The sequence below is a fragment of the Gavia stellata genome, chromosome 2, assembly GCF_030936135.1.
Source record: "Gavia stellata isolate bGavSte3 chromosome 2, bGavSte3.hap2, whole genome shotgun sequence".
NCBI lineage: Eukaryota > Metazoa > Chordata > Aves > Gaviiformes > Gaviidae > Gavia > Gavia stellata.
Genome location: NC_082595.1, coordinates 74,493,355 through 74,510,370, shown reverse-complemented (window position 1 = coordinate 74,510,370; position 17,016 = coordinate 74,493,355). Strand labels below are relative to the sequence as shown.

Sequence of the window (17,016 nt, the reverse complement as noted above, 5' to 3'; positions counted from 1 at the left end):
ATTCAAAGGAGCATTCAACATGTCCTGTATATGGAAAAGGTCCTGTTTGAATTCAGCTTGGTCGGTGTAGTATCAGGATAGGTTATTTTGCTTTTTCATCTCATTGCTTTTGGGTAATGCTTTTGTAGCTGCCTTGGAGTTGCTGGATGTGGTTAATAACACAGAAAACTGTGGAACAGAATTGTGTGTCTAAAGTATAAGCAAGCTTTTTAAGCTTCAGTACAACTAGGTTGCTTTGGCAACCACACTCTTGGCAAGTGCATAAAATGTATAGTCAAGCTCTGGGATTGTATATAGCAGTTTCCTGCAAGCTTAGACAATTCCTTCTGAAACACCTGTGACCAAGGTAAAAATGGCTTTCAGAAAACAGGTAGAAAGTGATTTTTCTCTGAAATCTTCCTGTCATAGAGAACAGGACAAGACGACAGCTCAGGAAGTAAATTTCCTAACCCAAGTGTGCTTCATAACTTCTGACATGCTTAAAAAACACATTATTAAGAGTTTCAACAGTGAATATTTCAGTCTCCCAGAGTAGTGTGTTCTTTCCTTTTAGGATTTCCCCACCACCTCTGCTTCTTAATCTTTATCTCACTTGTTACAAAGCAAGTCCATCACTATTTGTGGCCAGCATGAACATCATCTTCCTTTCTTCTTCCTAATTACCTTGTATATATTTGGTAACTGCTATATCTCCACTCACATGCTATTCTCCTGACTATATAAACCCATTTCCACCCCTTCTTGTGGGTCATATTCCATATCACTAGTCTGTATAGTTTGAGTGCTGTCAGCTTGTGGTACGTTTCTTGAAGTTGTTGTCGTGGTTTAACCCCAGCCAGCAACTAAGCACCACAGAGCCACTCGCTCACTCCGCCCCCCAGCAGGATGGGGGAAGACAATTGGAAGGGTAAAAGTGAGAAAACTCATGGGTTGAGATAAAAACAGTTTAATAATAATGAAAATAATAATAAATTGTAATGAAAAGGAAAATTACAGAGAGAAATAAAACCCAAGAAAGACAAGTGATGCAAATGAAATTGCTCACCACCAACCAACCGACACCCAGCCAGTCCCCAAGCAGCAGCACCCCACCCACCCTCCGCCGCCAACCTTCCCCCAGTTTTATGGCTGAGCATGACATCATATGGTACGGAATATCCCTTTGGTCAGTTGGCATCAGCTGTCCCAGCTGTCTCCCCTCCCAACTTCTTGTGCACCCCCAGCCTACTCGCTGATGGGGGGTATGAGAAGCAAAAAAGGCCTTGACTCTGTGTAAGCAGTGCTCAGCAATAACTAAAACATCCCTGTATTATCAACCCTGTTTCCAGGACAAATCCAAAACACAGCCCCATACTAGCTACTATGAAGAAAATTAACTCTACCCCAACCAAAACCAGCACAGGTGTCCAAAACTGGATGTGGTGCGTGATATCTTCTTTCAGGGGAAATATTTCGTGTCTTTCATGAAGTGCTGCTATTTATGAATGCTCTTTTCCCTTTTCTTGCGAAGTTGTTATTCTGAGTTTGTGATCTACTATAATCTCAAGACTTTTTTTTTGTAGAACTGCTATCTAAATAGTTTCTCATCCTGAATTGCTAAAGTTGTTTATCCCTACCTTTGCATGCAAAGATCAAGCCTTTATTGCAGTTTATCTTTTTTCAGGATGCTTTTTGAGTTTGTCAGATCATTTTTAGTTCTGTACCTTTCTATCAGTTGCTTCCCACTTCATTACTATTTGCAAATTTAACAAGTGTATTTTATCTTCCCTTGTCTTAGTCATGAATAAAATGATTGAAGAATACCACATGTAGAATAGAGCTTTATGAACTCTCTGAGTGCATCCTTCCATCATAGTTGCCATCCAAGTATGGCTTTATAGCTAACTGTTTTGAACATAATGCTGAGGTGCTTATCTAAAGGTGTATGTGTTCTGCTTCCACATTTCAGAATTTGAGGCAGCAGATTCTCGAACTTCTGGGTCCAATTTCAATGAATCATGGTGTTCATTTCATGGCTGCTATTGCTTTTGTATGGAATGAAAGGAGGCAAAATAAAAATACTTCTAGGACAAAGGTATGTTTATACTACAGTGTTCACTTCAAATAGTAGTAATACCTTTAAGTGATTTAGAAGCAGTAAGGAGAAAATTTAGATGTTCCAGTGAAAAATTACATAGTATGAAATATGGAGAATATTTATATTATATTTCTAATTAGCAACTGTACTGTCAGGGAGCTACCAGTTTATTTTAGAATGGGATAATCTTCCTGAATTCTTCAGAAAAAGAATAAGTGATTCCAAGTCTCTAGATGAACTGTTAGTTACTAAGATTTCAATCCCATGAGGCCAGCTGCCTTTATTTTGGCATAGGCATTTTCTGTGATGATAATCTGTGACATACATTTGATTCTTTTAGGTTATTCCTACAGCAGGTGACGAACAACTTCTACTGGTTGAGCTAGTTCGCTCTATCAGTGTTATGAGAACGGAGACTGTTATACAAACGGTGAAAGAAGTTTTGAAGCAGCCTCCAGCCATAGCAAAGGACAAGGTATGAAAACTGTAGAGATGCTATTGATTTATATATGTCCTCTTACTGAAGCTTAGAACACTGATGATATGGATACTTCATTCACAGAGCTAAGCAGTACAGTGTGAAAATTTTCACAATATCTAATAGGTGGATGAACTTTTGGAGGGAAGTCATACCTCCTTAAGTTATTGCCATTTACTGAACAACTCCAGAATCCTATTTACTGCTTCTGTATAAGACTGTGTTTTGTAGGGATAGGCTACTTACATTAGGGCAACAGATGCATACCCTAGCATCAGATTGACTTTTTTTTTTTCAGGTGGGAAAGGGAAGTGGGGAAAAGAGGGAATAAAAAAAAGAGAGAAAAATAACTTTATAGAGAGATGCCTAAGCAGACATTTATAATATCCTGTTAATGAATTAAGCTATATCTTCAAACACTGCAGTAACATTATAGCATTGTCGGTTTTGCCTTGGTAAGTGAGGGAAAAAAAAGTTACTTTCTTCTTCCTGATGATACAGGTTTTGTATCTTTTTCTAGAAACATCTTTCACTGGAAGTCTGCATGTTGCAGTTTTTCTATGCTTATACTCAAAGGTAAGACAAGAAGTTAAATATTACTTCTGTCATCAAGAAGCAGATGGACAATTTGAATATTTTACATATTTTTATAATCCCTAGGATGAGAAATAGCCTGTGTAATAAAACCATTCTTTCTTCATGATTTATGAGCTGTAGGTGTCATAAAAAAAGGAAAGGATTTATTTTGTGAGTTCCCTAGTTCTGCATCACCTTTCTTCCCCCACCTAAAAATCCTGCAGGAAATCTGCCTCCTGCCCAAGGAAAACTGATCTTAATTGTGCTGTAACTCATTGGTACCACTCCAACCTTGGACTGAAAAGAATGTCTTCCGGGTACACTGTTCTTCTGCCTTCCCCCTGTTCTTAATGACTTGATGTAACCACCTAATATTAAATGAAAAACCAAAGAATCTCTATGAATATTTATTCACAATATCTGACAGGAGAATTGTGAGGTAGAAAATGGTGAATACCCGACAGAGATGATGCTGTTTTCATTGCCATTGCTGCTCTCTGTCTTAGGATTCCAGTGACCAGCTTAGTAGATAGCTGGGCAGCACTGCTGCTTCTGTTAAAAGATTCCATCCAGGTTGGTCTTCCGGCTCCGGGACAATTCCTCATACTTGGGTAAGTGCTCTTGATATTTGCAGTTTCCAAACAAGTTCAAATATAAGTGTGTGAAATCATACTGAAGTGTTACTGTTTTCAAATGTCTATCACATATTTTTGAGTGGTAGAGCTATTGCCCGAGTTCTGTGGGTTTTATCAAATCAGTTTCTTCTCTGAGGAACGGTTACAGATATTAAATTTTATATTATAATATGATATAAGCAACAATCTTCTCTTACTGATTATTTGAGCTATTCAGGCTCCTTAAACAGTAGGTTGAAGTTTCTGATTTTTCTTAGAAAATAACTTCAATTACAATTTCTTAGGTATGTGTAGATTTGCAGCCCACTAGAAGGGATTCCTTCCCACCATGAAAGCTGTTTGTGGAGTGTTAGAAATAAAATGTTAACTATGATTTTCTGTGTAAAACTTCAAGGACCATTTTCTCGGATTTTTGGAATTAATCTTCCCTAGTAAACTGTTTCTGAAGATTCTTTTGTGTATAGCCTATTAAAACGTGTTCTTGATAAACTATTATGGTATGATCAAAATCAACTTAAGAAATTTGAAAGGATGTTTTCTAGAATATTGATAAGTAGCAATGACTGAAGGTTTAGTAAGTAAGTATTGTGCATGTAAATTTCTTCAGATTTGTCCTAGCTCTTAAAATTACTGAATGTTTCATGAGAAGAAAATCCATATCTACTTCTGTATTTTTTCAGTGTTCTTAATGAGTTCATTATGAAAAACCCAAGCCTGGAGAATAAGAAAGATCAAAGAGATCTCCAGGTAAGAAATTTGTTGTATGTATGTCTCTCTTGAAAATATTGAACAATAAATGCTTCAATGTACTAGAATTATCCGATATATCAGTTCTGTAGTCTGAAATGACTCTCTAGTATCTTCTACTTAGTACTATTTATAATCTGTTGAAAAAGATCTCATTTTCTGTGGAGTTATTAATCACTGATAATATAGAACAAAAGTGATTTGAAAGCAATTCTATGCTTAATTAGTTATATAGATTTTCTACAAAAACATGTCAGGACAACAAACACAGCCCTTCTGCACAAAGTTCTTAAAATGCTTGGGTTTTTTTTCAATCAGGATGTAACGCACAAGATAGTGGATGCCATTGGGGCAATCGCTGGTTCTTCCTTGGAACAGACTACTTGGCTAAGACGAAACTTAGAGGTTAAGCCTTCCCCCAAGATTATGGTTGATGGAAACAACTTAGAATCAGACGTTGAAGGTAGTTTCATTTTCATCTTTGTTTTAAACAAAACATTAATTATCAGGCCAAAATGAACAAAGAGGACAGCTTTACTGTACTTTAATACATTAAAAATGCTTTAGTGTTGTTCAGGGATTAGTATCTTACATGGCGCATCTGACAAAGTCTGTACATCTTCAAAATATATGCTATTAAAATATGCTTGTAAGGTAAATAACGGCTTAAGAAAATTAATTTTGAACATTTTTTTGTTGTTGTCTTCATTTAGATATGTTGTCTCCAGCAATGGAAACTTCAAACATAACTCCATCTGTTTATAGTGTCCATGCATTGACCTTACTTTCTGAGGTAAATGTCTCCTCAGATGTAATAAATACTGTCTTATAATAAACTTTTATGTTGTGAAAAGCTTTGGACTAGAAGCCTGGGGAAAGAGATTTGATGGGAAACACTGATATGAATGGATTCTGGGTCCTGTCATGTAACAATATATAAAACTTTGTCACTAACCCAGTTATAAAGATTCAGTGAGATGGCTGCGGTGTAAAGGATGGCCTTTCAAATGTGCGGTGTAGGAGACTTTTTTTGGTGGCAAACTTTGTGCGTTATTAATGGTATGCGTTATTTACTGCTGATAATCGCAGTCAGTATTTGAAATTTGTTTTTGTTTGTAGCTTATTCTGTAGAATGCTTTGCCCAAGAGCTTGTGCTTTTGTGGTTTTACCTTAGTTTGTTTTAAAAATGATGGGATCTTGATACTCTGGATTTTGTATAGTGCCTGAAATATGATCACTTCTATCATAAGTTTGAATGTTCAGTAACGGACATTATATAAAAAACTGCTGAATAGTAGATAAAAAGCAATTTGAGAGTGGTTGATAACATATCTTCCTCTCCTTTTATAGGTTTTAGCTCATCTCTTGGATATGGTTTTCTACAGTGATGAAAAAGAGAGGGTTATTCCTTTGCTTGTAAATATTATGCACTATGTTGTTCCCTACCTCCGTAATCACAGGTATCTTTACAATTTATTGAATTGACGTAGATCTCTACAGCCAGTTGAAATTTGGTGGGTGACGCTTAAGTTGGAACAGGCATGATTAGGATTAGATGTCTATCAAACTTTCTATAAAGCAACAATTCAAAATTGTCTCATATTGACTTTTTTTTTGTTTAGTGCTCACAACGCATCCAGCTATCGAGCCTGTGTCCAGTTATTAAGCAGTCTTAGTGGGTATCAGTATACAAGGAGAGCATGGAAAAAGGAAGCATTTGACCTCTTTATGGATTCCAGTTTCTTCCAGATGGATGCTTCATGTGTTAACCAGTAAGACTTTCTTTTTCCTGCTTATATTGATGGCTGTTACAAATTTTCTGTATACCATTACACAAGAGTACGTATAATGTGGACCAAAATTTCCCAACAGATCTCTGTTGAGAGAAATAGAGGGATGTTCTGTGTTTTAGATTAACATGGGAAATATGAAACTCGCTTACCTAAGGTACATTTCTATGCCCAAGTCTATTTTTTTCCAATGTCAAGATTATATTTTTTTATTTATTTTTTCTATGAGGAAAAAGTGGTTAACATTTTATAGAATCATAGAATGGTTTGGGTTGGAAGGGACCTTAAAGATCATTTAGTTCCAATCCCCTGCTATGGGCAGGGACACCTTCCACTAGACCAGGTTGCTCAAAGCCCCATCCAGACTGGCCTTGAACACTTCCAGGAAAGGGGGCATCCACAACTTCTCTGGGCAATCGGTTCCAGTGCCTCACCACCCTCATGGTGAAGAATTTCTTCCTAATATCTCATCTAAATCTATCCTCTTTCACTTTAAAACCATTACCCCTCATCCTATCACTACATTCCCCATCCCATCTTTCTAGTAGGCCCCCTTTTAAGTACTGGAAGGCTGCTATAAGGTCTCCCCAGAGCCTTCTCTTCTCCAGGCTGAACAACCTTAACTCTCTCAGCCTGTTCTCATAGGGGAGGTGCTCCAGCCCCCTGATCATCTTTGTGGCCTTCCTCTGGACCCTCTCCAGCAGGTCCATGTCTGTCTTACGCTAGGGGCCCCAGAGCTGAACACAGTACTCCAGATGGGGTCTCACTAGAGCGGAGTAGAGAGGAAGAATCACCTCCCTTGACCTGCTGGCCACAATTCTTTTGATGCAGCCCAGGATACGATTGGCTTTCTGGGCTGTGAGTGCACATTGCCAGCTCATACTCAGTTTTTCATCTGCCGATACCCCCAAGTCTTTCTCCTCAGGGCTGCTCTCAATCCACTCACCACCCAGTCCGTATCCATGTTTGGGATTGCTCTGACTCATGTGCAGGACCTTGTACTTGGTCCTTTTGAACTTCATGAGATTCACACGGGCCCACCTCTCTAGCCAGTCAAAGTCCCTCTGGATGGTGTCCCGTATTTTCTTTGAGAAGGGGTTTGGGGAAATACAGTTATAGTTTCAGATCAAATCGCACCAAGTAAATGGTACCTATATAGCAGAGAGCTTGGATTGGAAGCCTTAGCCTGAATTAAAAGAGCAGAAAAAGCTCTGTAAATATGCCTGTAAATTTCTGCTTTTTTTTCTTGCTTTTCTGATTTCTGTACAATCTTCCTCTTTTAGTTGGAGAGCTATTATGGATAATTTGATGACACATGACAAAACAACATTCAGAGATTTGATGAGTAAGTATTTACTGATGTAGTAGCGACTTTTCTCCAAGGGAAACACAAAAAGAAAAAAAGGGGAAAAAAGGGAAAACAAGTATCTTGAAGACATTTTTTCAATATTTATTCCAATCTGTTTGATTTATTCACTGTTTTCATGTTTTCTTCAATTACTTGTTTCTGGAGATCCATAAATAAGATAACTTGAAGTAAGAGAATTTGAGACCATCCTGGCACACAGTGAATTTTGCCTATATGGCAAAGCTGATTAAGCAGAGCAGGTGGGGGTGGGTTTTGTTATTTTTTGGTTTGTTTTGTTGGGGTTTTCTTTTTTAAGATCTGACACTAACTCTGCCTAAGGAAAAATGGATTCTGCACATTCCAAACTTCTGAGCATCTATACTTGCGAATTCTTTTTAAAGAAAAAAGGCTAAAAATGGCCCTCCCAAAAGGCCCTAAACCTAGGCACTGTTGTGTATACTTAAAAGTTTTCTTTCAACATGTATTTTAAATCACTGTGGTTAAAAATACAAATTGCAGAACGTGCATCTTCTTAACATCTGCTTTTGAACTACATTAATGCAATGAAAGTAAGAGCTATTTGTGCCTTAAAGTGAAACAGAAGGGAAATTTTGAAGTTTGTCTCTGCATTATGCATTTTCTTTTTCAGCACGAGTGGCTGTGGCTCAGAGCAGTTCACTCAATCTGTTTGCTAATCGAGATGTAGAGCTGGAACAACGTGCCATGCTCCTGAAGAGACTGGCTTTCGCAATTTTTAGTAGTGAGATAGACCAATACCAGAAATACCTTCCAGACATACAAGGTCAGTAAAAATGTATAATTTAGTGGACTTCCGGACTCTGATGTTAACTGAGGAATATTTGTATGACAGGTAAACAGTAGGTAAATTTATCCCCTGGAATATCAGTGTGCAGTACCATTTCCGTGGCTGGATGCAAAGTTTCTGCAGGTTTTGGTTAGAACGTTTTCAGTCTTAAATGATTACAAATTACACAGACTTTGTGATTACCAGTTGACTTTATCCAGATTATTTCATTGCTCTGCCATTTTATACCTTGGTCAATGTCCTTGGGTACCTGCAGTGTGCTTTTTGACATGAACACTTATCAACTAGGGATAAATAGAAAGACCTACCCTGACGTTTTGAATTCTTGACTTCTCTAGCTGTTTTTTCTGCTGTTCTTTTTATCTGTCCTATTTATCACTGAAGAACATCTCTTCCAGTGAACTTTTACATTAAGTGATTCGGAATGGGAGCTGCTTGGTTTTATTCTAAGATGATGCACGTAGTTACAGCAGCAGCTTCTAGATATATTGTCTTTTAGTGCTAACAAGGTAGACACTTCGGTCTCTTCCTCCATATGGAAAGTCAGTTGCGTCATCTTTCTTGTTTCATTTGTTCCAGAATTTATTCTTTGAAGTGTTTTAGTTTTTTAGTTTTTTTCCCCAGTCAAGTCAGTAGCTGGGTTTACTATGTTCAAGATATCAGGTGATTTTACTGGTCTGACCTGCAAAGTGCATGTGTTTGGTTTGACTGAAAAATTTCCTTCTGTATATGTTGAACGCTTAGAGATGGTTATGGCTAAATAAGAGCGTATCGTCCCTATGTAATATCCCATGTACTATGATGATGCAGCCTTTTAATAATAATAATAATAATAATAATAATAATATATCCTAGCTGTTCAGGCTGTTGCATTGTTTGAAATCTGCTAACTCCTCTTTTTGTAATGGGTGAAACTCTGCATAAGATGAGCAAAACTCCCAGATGCACTTTTGCATTTATGTGGAGAACTTTTGTCAAAATATGCAGCTTCACTGTTTTGAGGTTTCTTGCTTTTGTTCGTTGCTTCGTGAAAGTGGTTATTTTTTATGTTAACACAATAAAACTGTAGCAAAGTGCTGAAAGAGTAACGTGGCAGATACTTTAAAAAAAGTAAAAATTGAGAGTAAATGAGGGGAGGAGAAAATGCTAGTTGGAATTATTCTGAACTGAGGAAACCTTCTTGGCTTTTTGTTTCAGAAAGGCTAGTAGAAAGTCTCCGTTTGCCACAGGTGCCCACCCTTCATTCCCAAGTGTTCCTGTTTTTCAGAGTATTGCTTTTAAGAATGTCTCCACAGCACCTTACCTCGCTTTGGCCGACCATGATCACTGAACTGGTGAGTTGCAGTTAGCATTCATGATTTGGAAGACTGGTCCAAATCTGAGAGACAACCTCATTCCTTCTCAACATTTTTAAGACAATCTCTTCTAGATATCGTGCATGTAAATGTACGATGGACACAAATTGAAAGCTGACTTATTTTCATAGTCCTGATGTCTATTTTTTGCAACCAAATAGAATATCTGTTGTCTTGTGCTATTTAAAGGTGTTCAGATGTCTCCTGAATGAAATTTACGTTTGCCCTCATTGTTCCCTGCTGACTCCTACTTCAATTTCTGCCTGCGTATGTGTACCCTCTCCACCATTTCCCGCTGGTGCTCTGCTCAGTGTTCCTTGTTTCTACTTTCCTGGTCATTCCGCCCTCTTCCTCCAGCAATGAGGGTGAGAAGCCACATAAAGGAGGAGTCAGATTGCATGTTGTATTGGCAGTTGATGGTCATTCAGATCACATTGTGGCTGAAATTTTGTAACTACATTTATACAAGGCTCAAGTCAGCTTTCTTCTTCCTCTTGTTTTACTCTGCATAACAAGACAGGATAAATGTGTTTTCAGAGCTGCTACCTGTAGAGTCTCCAGTGTTGGCTGTTTGACACACTCTTTTGGGTTTCAGCTTTGGCAGTGGGAATGGAGGAGAGTGGTTGGTCCATCCTGTGGTCCGTTTAGCTTATTAGCCAAGGAGTTCCCAGGGGGCTGGCTAACACAGATAGCAAATCAGAAACACTGCTGTGATTTTTTTTATTTTTTTGGTTTTTTTTAATCTGTAGGCACCTAACCTAGCCCTTAGTTAACCACAGATCTAAGCAACAGAAGGAGAAAAGCTATACGAAGTATTTTAAAGATCAAGTGCATTGTTTTAGCAATAGATGCATTTAATTTTGAGTCTGTCGATAGTATAAATACTAGGGAACCCATTCTACTCAGTGTGGCCCTCTGATTCCTGTGCTGTCCCCTGGCCTTTACACAAGTTACCACAGTCCTGAAACTACTTTCAGTGGACAGGTCTGTGTTACTTCTGGGAATTCACAGCTGAGCTTGACTGCTCTGTTAGGTGATTCTTTATTCTCATTTCCTTTAGGTCTTGCTTTCTTTCTAAGTAGTGGAGGAGATTAGCCTCTGAGAGCTTTCCTGGCCATAAAAGAGCCAGTTTCTTATGGCACTTGTGCTACTCAGGCTATAAATAAAGGATGAGAGAGCTTCAGGGTGCCAGTGTCCACTCATAGTTCAGGTGGTTATTTCATCATCCAGGAATGGAATTAAAGCTCCAAACAGTTCCTCTAAGGCTTATTACTCAGGCCTACCTACAGCATTTTCCTGAGTCACAGTCCATAAAAAGTGGTATTAAAATGTAGCATTTGATCTTCAGGTGCAAGTGTTTTTACTGATGGAACAGGAGCTCACTGCTGATGAAGACATTTCCAGGTAAACTTATGAACTTCCCACTTGGTTTCCTGGCATGCTAATGGGCAGTTGAGTCATTCTTTAGAATAATTTGTCTTAGAAAAAATTGTCAAGCTCAAATGAGAAGGACAAGGCAAGGGTCGTTCAGCCTGACTGCAGTACCAGGGACATACTGTTCAGGACAAAAGAAAAAAAAATCCCGCTGTCAGATTGCTCATAAACCACTAAGGTAAATTATGCAATACAAGGATGTTAGTTCTTCCAGTGTCTTCCTGGCTAAAACGACACTGCTTCTGCAATTAAAATATGCATGGCATGACTTCACAGCTTTTCTGTATCATACACTTACTCTGAATAAGACTTACGCACTTTTTAAAATCTAAATAAAAATGTGGTTTCTTCTAGTGTTAAGACATAAAGGTGAGGTAGAGAATTTTTCTGGGTTCGTTGTCCATTTCTATCCCATCTACCTTCTGCACAGTGTGATCCAATTTCAGTCAATGCTAGCAGCAGAGGCAGATTTCTCAAAAGAACAGGAGAAATTATTTGCCGAAGTCTTGTTCTTCACTTTTTTTCCCCTAGATTCTCTTCAGTCTTTTGAAGAATTTTTCCCTAAAATAAAGTAATATCAACATGACTGGCAATTTTAAAATTTCTCTTAATTTGGATGTCTGATGGGAATGAGATACAGCATAACACATTTTAACGTTTGTTATATAGTAACATTTTATCTCATATATATGTACAAAAACATACAAAACTCCACCCATAGCACAGACTTGCAATGTTCTGGTTTGATTTATGGATTCAGGATTAAGTTGGTAAATAGAGTTGTGTGTTTGTAAAGGCAAGTAAGAAAGATGATGTTCCCATAGTGGCAGAAGGCTGTTATGACTCACCTGCCTGCTATAATTTATTTTAGAACTTCTGGCCCATCTGTTGCTGGTCTGGAGACGACGTACACAGGCGGCAATGGTTTCTCTACGTCTTACAATAGCCAGAGATGGTTGAACCTGTACTTGTCCGCTTGCAAATTTCTAGACTTGGCCCTAGCTTTACCGTCTGAAAACCTGCCTCAGTTTCAGATGTGAGTAGAAGACACTGTCATTTAGGTTTTTGGATGTTTGTCCATGCCTCTTGGTAAAATTCTAGTGTACAAAAATCTTTGTTTTCCTATTTCCTTTCCCTTTCTGGCCTTCACCCAGAGCAGCCTGCAGTTCATTCCTTCCCAGTGTCAGTGGCCCCCAGAGCAAATAATGCTACACACCAAATGAGTTCAAGCTGCTTTGATTTAGCCTGTGGCAAGAGATTCTCCACACTTGTGAGCTAATCAGTAATAGTGATTTATTCAAGTATTTTATTTTTAAAGTATTTAGTTGCAGTAATGCCGAAGAATTCAAAATACACCCACATGTCTCAGTGACTAATGCATGAGATCAGACAACTATTATGTCGTCTCAGCATGACTCACTTAAATTACTCCTGTGTGATCTGTCCGGAAGATGTTGTAACAAACCTGCTTGTGAAGGGGACCCCATAGTTTTTTCTTGGTCGGTAGTATTCATGTGTGCAAACTGCTTCCTCAGTGCCTCTGTAATCCTGTTGGAAAAAAAATGAATACCAAACAACTGGCATTTGCTGAAATGAGAGGCCACCAAGGACAAAAGAAAGTACCTTGTCTCTTCCGTTACGCTGCACAGTGGTGAAGGTGTGAGAGCTGCTGCCCTGGCACAGCTCTGTAGACATTTGGTCACCTCTGATTATCTTGTTATTTAAAAGATGCTCGTGTGGGCTAGAAGGTGGAAGGACTTACACACACTGTGTCAGTTTGTGCCCTGTAGTATTTCTAAATCTAAAGCTAATCTTGAAGGTTCCTTCATTTATTTTATTTTCTGGGGATTTGGCTCATAACTCTTGTTCAGTTCTCCAAGATGTCCTAATCCCCATTATTAGCCAACCTAGTTTTGTTTAGGTCATTACTGTGCATTTCTGGAAAGACAATAGTCATGCTGAATCACACTGACTTTTATGGCATTCCCATGGAGGCTCAGAGTGAGGTTTTAAGGACAGAAACTTTGATTTCCTTTATAGTTTATAATGCAAGTAGCCAGTCCTTGCAGTGCAGCAAGGTGCAGGGGGAATGGTTCCACTTGGTCTCGTTGGCCTATGAATAGGTAAAATAAATGAGTTTCTGTTATCAAAATGGTATATTGAGAATATTTTGTGTGTTATAGTAAGCATTGCAAATGTGCAGCAAAATGTTTTAAGGAACTTACGTATTTTATAATTCAGAATTGCTTTCAGTTCTCTTGCACACAATGAAGATGTGAATACTACTGTTTTTAGCTTCTCTGCCTTATCTTGCTCTTGGCATCCTTAAATACTTTAAGAAACCCTAAAGGAAAAAGGCAATGCTACATTCTCAGCTATGTTACCTCCTGCTTTTCAGAATGTGCCTTTCCTGTTCTTACTTGTCAAAGACTGATGTTTTTTGTGGGGGTTGGTTTTGGTTTATTTTCCCCCCTCTTTCTTTGATACTTAACTAGATTTCCTCATCCACTCATATTTTTAGATCTAGCAGAAAAGCCTGCACGTTCAGTAAGGGTAACATTTGTTTGTGTTAACTCATGACAGGTATCGTTGGGCTTTTATTCCAGAAGCATCAGATGATTCAGGCTTGGAAGTACGAAGACAGGGTACACATCAGAGGGAATTCAAACCATACGTGGTGCGTCTAGCAAAACTGCTGCGAAAAAAAGCAAAGGTATGTCTCTTCCAGTTTTGCTTTTCACCGAAAACTTAGAGTAACTTACAGCACTGTTTCGGTTTGGATATTTTATTTTTTTTAACAATGAAGAATGGAAAGGAGTTTATCTGGTGTAGGAGATTCCCACTGGCATAATCTCAAGTCCGCATCAGGCAAAAACCACATGTAGGTATACTAGAAAAAAACCCACAAACAAAAATAAAACCAAAACCCAAAACAAACCCCACCACACCAAACAACAAAAAAAACCCAAGCCTGCTATGACTTTGGAGTTTCTCATTAAAAATATTATTTGAGTAAAAAGTATTATTTGAGTAAAAATATGCTTCAGTGTCTAATATATTTTAACATAAAATCACTTTCAGAGAGACAGTCATATATGTAGTTACTAGTAAAACAAACTACCTTTGGAAGTAGAAAAGCATTTTTGTTAATAATAATCACATTTAAATATTTAGAAAACTGTTGCATTCCTAAAAATGACAGAACAAAAACTTTTGAGACTGTGTGGAGCCAGGGAGGCCTGGGTTTCTTCCCCGAAGTGGTTACGATGAATGGGAGAAGGCAGAGAGCAGTAGAAACAGTTCTGGGGAAATCTTGTCTGCACAGTTTGGAGAGTGGGAGTAGAATTAGGGTTGTTACTATGTTGGTGCACGAAGTATATTAAAACCCCAGTTTGGGTGGGGTGGGGGCCTGGTCTGCTAAGGACGCTGATGGGAGCTGGCCAAGCCCTGCCCCAGGGAGTTCCCTTCTGCTGCCACAAAGTAAGAAAATGGCTGTCAGACACTTTGCTGCTCCTGCTGTGAGCACAGAGCCCCTCTGGGCAGGCATTTCACTGGGAAAGGTTGCTGGGTGAGCCCGGGAAACAGGCAGGAAGCTCGAAGTCATAGGGGAGAAAGCTTTGAAGTGTCAATTCTTGCGTTTCCCTCCAACAGATGGCACTGTCAGGACTGTAACACTGGCAGCTTGCTGCAGCTACTGCATTTACAATCTCTAATGAATGTTTTTGCTGAGTAAAGAAACTACTGCTGATATACAAGCGGCTACATAAAATTTAGGGATAACTTAGTTGCAGGCAGATCTGAAGTATTCAAGCAAGGCTCACAACTATAGGGGATAAAACAAGTATCTGAAGCACATCTGCATTCTTCATTTTATTGTTTTTGAACCATGAAGATGAGACTACATTTCTCTTCTCGCATGTGTAAGGAATAATCAGTTTTACCTGACTGCTAATCAGGCATAGCCTCTAACCCTGATGTTCAATGTAGTGTGCTATACCTGTTAGAAAGTTGTCACACTCCAAATAATCTCTCTGCATGAATTATAAATTATGTATGATGTATAAAATATGCATGCTGGTAAGTACTGTATGTTGAGATAGATGCCTGAAGTCAGGACTTCCACAGTATGCTTCAAGAATATAGAAAACTTCCTAGAATTTCTGGAACCCCTTAGTCATGGCAGCAGTTGCACACTGTGAACCATAGCTAGGGGTATGATGATGAGATAAACATGAGGTAATGAACATTGACTTCCAGGCCATTTCTTCTTCGTGCAGAGGAGAATACTGTTGCATATAGCTGCGGGTTTTTCTTAGAAAATAACTGTTTCTGAGCAAAATGTTCCGGTGGATCTTAATTTTCCTTCAGGGCACCCTGACTAATGCTCAGATTCATGTAGTATGGTGTTGCTCAGGCTCTGTCTGAAGGAACTGTGCTTAAAAACCTCCTTTGTCCCTACTAGCAATAAACAGAAGAACAACCTGGCAGTGCTGTTATTGTCTAATAGTGTCTTGGCCACGCTAGCCCCGGAGCCTGCTGTTTCTGGACAATGGACTCCTTGGGGTGGCTGATTTTTCTAGCTGAAGCGCAGCACCCAACCAAGCAACTGCACGGCCCTCATGGCAAAGTATTATTTTGATATATGAAATTCAGTCTGAAAGTTCTCTTTCCTTCCACAGGACAAACAGGAGGACTTTAAGACGGTGGTTTTGGAGGGAGTGGAGATGGCCAAGCATCAGGTGAGGGTGGCCTTTGATGCTTGAGTTGTGAAACAAGCTCGCCGTAATAATACCATCACCTCAAGGCCCTGGGCAGTATTTAGCTTTCAGTAAGAACTGAGAGAGATCAGTCTTGTTAGAGGATGAAGTTGAGAGATTTTTGAAGTGAAAGAATCATGAGGGCCCTTATTTTTATAGATAATTTATTTTTAAGTTGGTTTCCTACATGAAATAGATTACAAAAAGTTAGTGTTAGTTCAAAGATTTATGATCACAAATCATTATAAAATTAAATAATAATTTTTGCCAAACAGCAGGTGTGAAACACACAATCCTTAATTGGTCTCTGTCAAATTAACTGTTGTTTTAAGTGTCTGAGGTGTTAGTGGTTTTTGCTTAGCAGATACTGCTGTGAGGAAATGGCTTGGACAGATTGTATTTCGTTGCTCAGAGAGAGAATTAGTATTTGCACGTGCACCACATTTGGTTGGCTGCTGTGTAACACCGACGCTTGCTACCTGCTGGAGGGAGTCTGTGCTCACCACTGGGTATTACTAAGCATGGTAGAGAACCAGTACTGAAAAGCCTCTCTTCTGTGAATCCAATGTGAAGTTTTTAAAGGAGAAACTTTAAAAACTAGTAGCTTCATTAAAAGTAGGAGGCATCAACAACTTTCTGTGTTGGAATTCAGTCTTCCCTTAGTTCTGGTTCATTATGAGCCTTTCTTTTGAGACTTGTAGAGCTAGAATAGTAACCTCCTGTGACAGGGAGCCAAACCATCAGATTAAAATACTAAATACATTCATATTTAATTTTAACCTAACTGTTTTTTGTGAAACAGATGTCCTGTAGGCTCCTGAATTGCCAGACAGTTGCTTCATTTAAAGGGCAAAACCTGTATTTGCTGAAGTATCATCTCTTGAAGGAAATCTGTTTGCTCAAAGGCTGTGCAATCAGTAATGCTTACCTTAGGCTCAGCTCCTGTTGCTGTTCTTTCCCCTTCATTCTCCTTTCGTTACAAAGCCTGCTCGT

At 38.7% G+C, this 17,016-nt stretch overlaps 1 protein-coding gene across 4 annotated transcripts in view; it reads left to right on the top strand.

Moving 5' to 3' along the window:
• The window catches only part of DOP1A (DOP1 leucine zipper like protein A), a 56,803-nt gene that overhangs the window by 38,290 nt on the left and 1,497 nt on the right, over positions 1 to 17,016 (top strand). For 3 of the 4 annotated variants that reach the window (XM_059835396.1, XM_059835395.1, XM_059835394.1), the window contains 15 exons: positions 1,949 to 2,074; positions 2,418 to 2,552; positions 3,076 to 3,131; positions 3,638 to 3,742; positions 4,447 to 4,513; positions 4,832 to 4,976; positions 5,227 to 5,306; positions 5,864 to 5,973; positions 6,136 to 6,285; positions 7,587 to 7,648; positions 8,301 to 8,453; positions 9,675 to 9,811; positions 11,181 to 11,236; positions 12,138 to 12,302; positions 13,850 to 13,979. In XM_059835396.1, coding sequence (XP_059691379.1) covers positions 1,949 to 2,074; positions 2,418 to 2,552; positions 3,076 to 3,131; positions 3,638 to 3,742; positions 4,447 to 4,513; positions 4,832 to 4,976; positions 5,227 to 5,306; positions 5,864 to 5,973; positions 6,136 to 6,285; positions 7,587 to 7,648; positions 8,301 to 8,453; positions 9,675 to 9,811; positions 11,181 to 11,236; positions 12,138 to 12,302; positions 13,850 to 13,979 — 1,677 coding nt within the window. Of the gene's footprint in view, positions 1 to 1,948; positions 2,075 to 2,417; positions 2,553 to 3,075; positions 3,132 to 3,637; positions 3,743 to 4,446; positions 4,514 to 4,831; positions 4,977 to 5,226; positions 5,307 to 5,863; positions 5,974 to 6,135; positions 6,286 to 7,586; positions 7,649 to 8,300; positions 8,454 to 9,674; positions 9,812 to 11,180; positions 11,237 to 12,137; positions 12,303 to 13,849; positions 13,980 to 15,945; positions 16,006 to 17,016 lie in introns of all 4 variants that reach the window. The other variant, XM_059835393.1, reaches the window with a different exon arrangement.